Source organism: Entelurus aequoreus, linkage group LG15 (genome assembly GCF_033978785.1).
Source record: "Entelurus aequoreus isolate RoL-2023_Sb linkage group LG15, RoL_Eaeq_v1.1, whole genome shotgun sequence".
NCBI classification, from domain to species: domain Eukaryota; kingdom Metazoa; phylum Chordata; class Actinopteri; order Syngnathiformes; family Syngnathidae; genus Entelurus; species Entelurus aequoreus.
In genome coordinates, this window is record NC_084745.1 from 4,680,578 (window position 1) to 4,689,790 (window position 9,213).

Genomic DNA, 9,213 nt, shown 5'->3' on the forward strand with positions numbered 1-9,213 from the left:
CGTGTTACATCAACGTGGCTTCGTAAAAAAAGAGTACGGGTACTTTCCTGGCCCGCCTGCAGTCCAGACCTGTCTCCCATTGAAAATGTGTGGCGCATTATGAAGACCCCGGACTGTTGAACCACTGAAGCTCTACATAAAACAAGAACGGGAAAAAATTCCACTTTCAAAGCTTCAACAATTAGTTTCCTCAGTTCCCAATCCTTTACTGAGTGTTGTTAAAAGGAAAGGCCATGTAACACAGTGGTGAACATGCCCTTTCCCAACTACTTTGGCACGTGTTGCAGCCATGAAATTCTAAGTTAATTATTATTTGCAAAAAAAAAATTAAGTTAATGAGTTTGAACATGAAATATGTTGTCTTTGTAGCATATTCAACTGAATATGGCTTGAAAAGGATTTGCAAATCATTGTATTCTGTTTATATTTACATCTAACACCATTTCCCAACTCATATGGAAACGGGGTTTGTAATACTTCCAATGATGTCATCCTGTTTGTGTGACTGGACAACATTAGAGCTGCAACCTCATTCTTTTACATCCAATCACTGTCACCTGGTGAGTTCAATCACTGTCACCTGGTGAGTTCAATCACTGTCACCAGGTGAGTTCAATCAGTCACCTGGTGAGTTCAATCACTGTCACCTGGTGAGTTCAATCACTCACCTGGTGAGTTCAATCACTGTCACCTGGTGAGTTCAATCACTCACCTGGTGAGTTCAATCACTCACCTGGTGAGCAGAGCAACATTCTGATTGGGGGGTTTTTAATCTGCAAAAAAGTATTTAACAGGGGAGTGTTTTTTTTGTTTGAATCTTCAGATCCACTCCTTCCTTTTGAAAATGTTTGCTTGCATGGCAGCTCCACTCCCACACAGCAGGATGATGACGTCACAGCAGAGATGACACCTGCAGGTGTGACGTGTGCAGGCAGGTAAGACTTGCACACACACCTGACCTCCAAGTCCACTTCATGTTGGGAAGAATGACAGTCTGAGGTGTAGAAAGAAAGTCTAAAGGGTCTGACGGCGACCTCTGCTGGACTTTGGCCACACTTGAGAAGATGAGTCATGTTGCTTAGCAACAACAATCAACATCAATCATTCCTCAGAGAACTCTTACTGTGGATAAAAGTGGGCGGGTACTTCCTGGTGCAGCAACACGTGATGACTTTGTTGACAAGCTTGCAGAATGTTCCCGCCATCTCTGCTTGGTGGAATGTGTCAATCACGCCAACGTGACAGGAATGCAGTTGACCTTCAACGACCTTGCAGACAAGTGCCTGCCTAGTCCCGTCACATGAGGGTCACGTGATCGCTTCTGAGCTGGGTGAAGGATGGCCGCACGGAGACTAATCATTGTAGCAAAAGGTGGACACTAAGTGTGTGTGTGTGTGTGAATAGTTAGTGTGCAGGGAAGATGATGTCATCAAGTATTAGTACAAGCAAGATGACGTAATGAAGTATAAACCCCTTTTATAAATAGTTGATTTATATAGGCTAGTAAGGTAAAGTTTTGTACCTGACAAGTTTCGGCTACCTTGCTTCTGCAGCCTTCCTCAGAGGTGTCACGTGATGTTAGTGTGACGTCATCTGTGACGTGTTATATGGATCACAGATGACGTCACACTAACATCACGTGACACCTCTGAGGAAGGCTGCAGAAGCAAGGTAGCCGAAACTTGTCAGGTACAAAACTTTACCTTACTAGCCTATATAAATCAACTATTTATAAATACACATTAGTAGGCTAAATGAACCTCTTTAACATAAAGTATAAACCCCGTTTCCATATGAGTTGGGAAATGGTGTTAGATGTAAATATAAACAGAATACAATGATTTGCAAATCCTTTTCAAGCCATATTCAGTTGAATATGCTACAAAGACAACATATTTCATGTTCAAACTCATAAACTTTATTTTTTTTTTTGCAAATAATTAACTTAGAATGTCATGGCTGCAACACATGCCAAAGTAGTTGGGAAAGGGCATGTTCACCACTGTGTTACATGGCCTTTCCTTTGAACAACACTCAGTAAAGGTTTGGGAAGTGAGGAGACACATTTTGGAAGTGGAATTCTTTCCCATTCTTGCTTGATGTACAGCTTAAGTTGTTCAACAGTCCGGGGGTCTCCCTTCTCACATTGCAGGTGCCACACATTTTCAATGTCTGGACTACAGGCAGGCCAGTCTAGTACCCGCACTCTTTTACTATGAAGCCACGTTGATGTAACACGTGGCTTGGCATTGTCTTGCTGAAATAAGCAGGGGCGTCCATGGTAACGTTGCTTGGATGGCAACATATATTGCTCCAAAAGCTGTATGTACCTTTCAGCATTAATGGTGCCTTCACAGATGTGTAAGTTACCCATGTCTTGGCCACTAATACACCCCCATACCATCACACATGCTGCCTTTTACACTTTCACCCTAGAACAATCCGGATGGTTCTTTTCCTCTTTGGTCCGGAGGACACGACGTCCACAGTTTCCAAAAACAATTTGAAATGTGGACTCGTCAGACCACAGAACACTTTTCCACTTTGCATCAGTCCATCTTAGATGAGCTCAGGCCCAGCGAAGCCGACGGCGTTTCTGGGTGTTGTTGATAAACGGTTTTGGCCTTGCATAGGAGAGTTTTAACTTGCACTTACAGATGTAGCGACCAACTGTAGTTACTGACAGTGTGTTTCTGAAGTGTTCCTGAGCCCATGTGGTGATATCCTTTACACACTGATGTGGCTTGTTGATGCGGTACAGCCTGAGGGATGGAAGGTCACGGGCTTAGCTGCTTACGTGCAGCTGTAGACACTGTCATCTAGCGGGACATATATCTCCTGTAGACACTGTCATCTAGCGGGACATATATCTCCTGTAGACACTGTCATCCAGCGGGACATATATCTCCTGTAGACACTGTCATCTAGCAGGACATATATCTCCTGTAGACACTGTCATCTAGCAGGACATATATCTCCTGTAGACACTGTCATCTAGCAGGACATATATCTCCTGTAGACACTGTCATCTAGCAGGACATATATCTCCTGTAGACACTCATCTAGCGGGACATATATCTCCTGTAGACACTGTCATCCAGCGGGACATATATCTCCTGTAGACACTGTCATCTAGCGGTACATATATCTCCTGTAGACACTGTCATCTAGCGGGACATATATCTCCTGTAGACACTGTCATCCAGCGGGACATATGTCTCCTGTAGACACTGTCATCTAGCGGGACATATATCTCCTGTAGACACTGTCATCTAGCGGGACATATATCTCCTGTAGACACTGTCATCTAGCGGGACATATATCTCCTGTAGACACTGTCATCCAGCGGGACTTATATCTCCTGTAGACACTGTCATCTAGCGGGACATATATCTCCTGTAGACACTGTCATCTAGCGGGACATATATCTCCTGTAGACACTGTCATCCAGCGGGACTTATATCTCCTGTAGACACTGTCATCTAGCGGGACATATATCTCCTGTAGACACTGTCATCTAGCGGGACATATATCTCCTGTAGACACTGTCATCTAGCAGGACATATATCTCCTGTAGACACTGTCATCCAGCGGGACATATATCTCCTGTAGACACTGTCATCCAGCGGGACATATATCTCCTGTAGACACTGTCATCCAGCGGGACATATATCTCCTGTAGACACTGTCATCCAGCGGGACATATGTCTCCTGTAGACACTGTCATCCAGCGGGACATATGTCTCCTGTAGACACTGTCATCCAGCGGGACATATGTCTCCTGTAGACACTGTCATCCAGCGGGACATATGTCTCCTGTAGACACTGTCATCCAGCGGGACATATGTCTCCTGTAGACACTGTCATCCAGCGGGACATATATCTCCTGTAGACACTGTCATCCAGCGGGACATATGTCTCCTGTAGACACTGTCATCCAGCGGGACATATATCTCCTGTAGACACTGTCATCCAGCGGGACATATGTCTCCTGTAGACACTGTCATCCAGCGGGACATATGTCTCCTGTAGACACTGTCATCCAGCGGGACATATGTCTCCTGTAGACACTGTCATCCAGCGGGACATATGTCTCCTGTAGACACTGTCATCCAGCGGGACATATGTCTCCTGTAGACACTGTCATCCAGCGGGACATATGTCTCCTGTAGACACTGTCATCCAGCGGGACATATGTCTCCTGTAGACACTGTCATCCAGCGGGACATATGTCTCCTGTAGACACTGTCATCCAGCGGGACATATGTCTCCTGTAGACACTGTCATCCAGCGGGACATATTTCTCCTGTAGACACTGTCATCCAGCGGGACATATATCTCCTGTAGACACTGTCATCCAGCGGGACATATATCTCCTGTAGACACTGTCATCCAGCGGGACATATATCTCCTGTAGACACTGTCATCCAGCGGGACATATATCTCCTGTAGACACTGTCATCCAGCGGGACATATATCTCCTGTAGACACTGTCATCCAGCGGGACATATGTCTCCTGTAGACACTGTCATCTAGCGGGACATATATCTCCTGTAGACACTGTCATCTAGCGGGACATATATCTCCTGTAGACACTCATCTAGCGGGACATATATCTCCTGTAGACACTGTCATCTAGCGGGACATATATCTCCTGTAGACACTGTCATCCAGCGGGACATATATCTCCTGTAGACACTGTCATCCAGCGGGACATATATCTCCTGTAGACACTGTCATCCAGCGGGACATATATCTCCTGTAGACACTGTCATCCAGCGGGACATATATCTCCTGTAGACACTGTCATCCAGCGGGACATATATCTCCTGTAGACACTGTCATCCAGCGGGACATATATCTCCTGTAGACACTGTCATCTAGCGGGACATATATCTCCTGTAGACACTGTCATCCAGCGGGACATATATCTCCTGTAGACACTGTCATCCAGCGGGACATATATCTCCTGTAGACACTGTCATCCAGCGGGACATATATCTCCTGTAGACACTGTCATCCAGCGGGACATATATCTCCTGTAGACACTGTCATCCAGCGGGACATATATCTCCTGTAGACACTGTCATCCAGCGGTACATATATCTCCTGTAGACACTGTCATCTAGCGGGACATATATCTCCTGTAGACACTGTCATCTAGCGGGACATATATCTCCTGTAGACACTGTCATCCAGCAGGACATATATCTCCTGTAGACACTGTCATCTAGCGGGACATATATCTCCTGTAGACACTGTCATCCAGCGGGACATATATCTCCTGTAGACACTGTCATCTAGCGGGACATATATCTCCTGTAGACACTGTCATCTAGCGGGACATATATCTCCTGTAGACACTGTCATCCAGCGGGACATATATCTCCTGTAGACACTGTCATCCAGCGGGACATATATCTCCTGTAGACACTGTCATCTAGCAGGACATATATCTTCTGTAGACACTGTCATCCAGCGGGACATATATCTCCTGTAGACACTGTCATCTAGCGGGACATATATCTCCTGTAGACACTGTCATCTAGCAGGACATATATCTCCTGTAGACACTGTCATCTAGCAGGACATATATCTCCTGTAGACACTGTCATCCAGCAGGACATATATCTCCTGTAGACACTGTCATCCAGCAGGACATATATCTCCTGTAGACACTGTCATCTAGCAGGACATATATCTCCTGTAGACACTGTCATCCAGCAGGACATATATCTCCTGTAGACACTGTCATCTAGCAGGACATATATCTCCTGTAGACACTGTCATCTAGCGGGACATATATCTCCTGTAGACACTGTCATCTAGCGGGACATATATCTCCTGTAGACACTGTCATCTAGCGGGACATATATCTCCTGTAGACACTGTCATCTAGCGGGACATATATCTCCTGTAGACACTGTCATCTAGCGGGACATATATCTCCTGTAGACACTGTCATCCAGCGGGACATATATCTCCTGTAGACACTGTCATCCAGCGGGACATATATCTCCTGTAGACACTGTCATCCAGCGGGACATATATCTCCTGTAGACACTGTCATCCAGCGGGACATATATCTCCTGTAGACACTGTCATCCAGCGGGACATATGTCTCCTGTAGACACTGTCATCCAGCGGGACATATGTCTCCTGTAGACACTGTCATCCAGCGGGACATATGTCTCCTGTAGACACTGTCATCCAGCGGGACATATGTCTCCTGTAGACACTGTCATCCAGCGGGACATATGTCTCCTGTAGACACTGTCATCCAGCGGGACATATATCTCCTGTAGACACTGTCATCCAGCGGGACATATGTCTCCTGTAGACACTGTCATCCAGCGGGACATATATCTCCTGTAGACACTGTCATCCAGCGGGACATATGTCTCCTGTAGACACTGTCATCCAGCGGGACATATGTCTCCTGTAGACACTGTCATCCAGCGGGACATATGTCTCCTGTAGACACTGTCATCCAGCGGGACATATGTCTCCTGTAGACACTGTCATCCAGCGGGACATATGTCTCCTGTAGACACTGTCATCCAGCGGGACATATGTCTCCTGTAGACACTGTCATCCAGCGGGACATATGTCTCCTGTAGACACTGTCATCCAGCGGGACATATGTCTCCTGTAGACACTGTCATCCAGCGGGACATATATCTCCTGTAGACACTGTCATCCAGCGGGACATATATCTCCTGTAGACACTGTCATCCAGCGGGACATATATCTCCTGTAGACACTGTCATCCAGCGGGACATATATCTCCTGTAGACACTGTCATCCAGCGGGACATATATCTCCTGTAGACACTGTCATCCAGCGGGACATATATCTCCTGTAGACACTGTCATCCAGCGGGACATATATCTCCTGTAGACACTGTCATCTAGCGGGACATATATCTCCTGTAGACACTGTCATCTAGCGGGACATATATCTCCTGTAGACACTGTCATCTAGCGGGACATATATCTCCTGTAGACACTGTCATCTAGCGGGACATATATCTCCTGTAGACACTGTCATCCAGCGGGACATATATCTCCTGTAGACACTGTCATCCAGCGGGACATATATCTCCTGTAGACACTGTCATCCAGCGGGACATATATCTCCTGTAGACACTGTCATCCAGCGGGACATATATCTCCTGTAGACACTGTCATCCAGCGGGACATATATCTCCTGTAGACACTGTCATCCAGCGGGACATATATCTCCTGTAGACACTGTCATCTAGCGGGACATATATCTCCTGTAGACACTGTCATCCAGCGGGACATATATCTCCTGTAGACACTGTCATCCAGCGGGACATATATCTCCTGTAGACACTGTCATCCAGCGGGACATATATCTCCTGTAGACACTGTCATCCAGCGGGACATATATCTCCTGTAGACACTGTCATCCAGCGGGACATATATCTCCTGTAGACACTGTCATCTAGCGGGACATATATCTCCTGTAGACACTGTCATCTAGCGGGACATATATCTCCTGTAGACACTGTCATCTAGCGGACATATATCTCCTGTAGACACTGTCATCTAGCGGGACATATATCTCCTGTAGACACTGTCATCCAGCAGGGACATATATCTCCTGTAGACACTGTCATCTAGCGGGACATATATCTCCTGTAGACACTGTCATCCAGCGGGACATATATCTCCTGTAGACACTGTCATCCAGCGGGACATATATCTCCTGTAGACACTGTCATCCAGCGGGACATATATCTCCTGTAGACACTGTCATCCTAGCGGGACATATATCTCCTGTAGACACTGTCATCCAGCGGGACATATATCTCCTGTAGACACTGTCATCCAGCGGGACATATATCTCCTGTAGACACTGTCATCCAGCGGGACATATATCTCCTGTAGACACTGTCATCTAGCGGGACATATATCTCCTGTAGACACTGTCATCCAGCGGGACATATATCTCCTGTAGACACTGTCATCCAGCGGGACATATATCTCCTGTAGACACTGTCATCCAGCGGGACATATATCTCCTGTAGACACTGTCATCCAGCGGGACATATATCTCCTGTAGACACTGTCATCCAGCGGGACATATATCTCCTGTAGACACTGTCATCCAGCGGGACATATATCTCCTGTAGACACTGTCATCCAGCGGGACATATATCTCCTGTAGACACTGTCATCCTAGCGGGACATATATCTCCTGTAGACACTGTCATCCAGCGGGACATATATCTCCTGTAGACACTGTCATCTAGCGGGACATATATCTCCTGTAGACACTGTCATCCAGCGGGACATATATCTCCTGTAGACACTGTCATCTAGCGGGACATATATCTCCTGTAGACACTGTCATCCTAGCGGGACATATATCTCCTGTAGACACTGTCATCCAGCGGGACATATATCTCCTGTAGACACTGTCATCTAGCGGGACATATATCTCCTGTAGACACTGTCATCTAGCGGGACATATATCTCCTGTAGACACTGTCATCCAGCGGGACATATATCTCCTGTAGACACTGTCATCTAGCGGGACATATATCTCCTGTAGACACTGTCATCTAGCGGGACATATATCTCCTGTAGACACTGTCATCTAGCGGGACATATATCTCCTGTAGACACTGTCATCTAGCGGGACATATATCTCCTGTAGACACTGTCATCTAGCAGGACATATATCTCCTGTAGACACTGTCATCTAGCAGGACATATATCTCCTGTAGACACTGTCATCTAGCAGGACATATATCTCCTGTAGACACTGTCATCTAGCAGGGACATATATCTCCTGTAGACACTGTCATCTAGCAGGACATATATCTCCTGTAGACACTGTCATCTAGCAGGACATATATCTCCTGTAGACACTGTCATCAGCAGGACATATATCTCCTGTAGACACTGTCATCTAGCAGGACATATATCTCCTGTAGACACTGTCATCTAGCAGGACATATATCTCCTGTAGACACTGTCATCTAGCAGGACATATATCTCCTGTAGACACTGTCATCCAGCAGGACATATATCTCCTGTAGACACTGTCATCTAGCAGGACATATATCTCCTGTAGACACTGTCATCTAGCAGGACATATATCTCCTGTAGACACTGTCATCTAGCAGGACTCCTTTTTCAAGCAGCTTGCAGCATTTTGAAAAGAAGATACAAATAAATA

General features: G+C 46.1%; 1 protein-coding gene across 1 annotated transcript in view; it reads right to left on the reverse strand.

The window, feature by feature from the left end:
- Nucleotides 1-1,097: 1,097 nt before the first annotated feature.
- The window catches only part of LOC133630337 (copine-3-like), a 52,562-nt gene continuing 44,446 nt past the window's right edge, over nt 1,098-9,213 (reverse strand). Inside the window, exon 17 of the mRNA XM_062021899.1 lies at nt 1,098-1,207. Within this exon, the coding sequence (XP_061877883.1) occupies nt 1,098-1,207 (110 nt within the window). The remainder of the gene's footprint in view (nt 1,208-9,213) is intronic.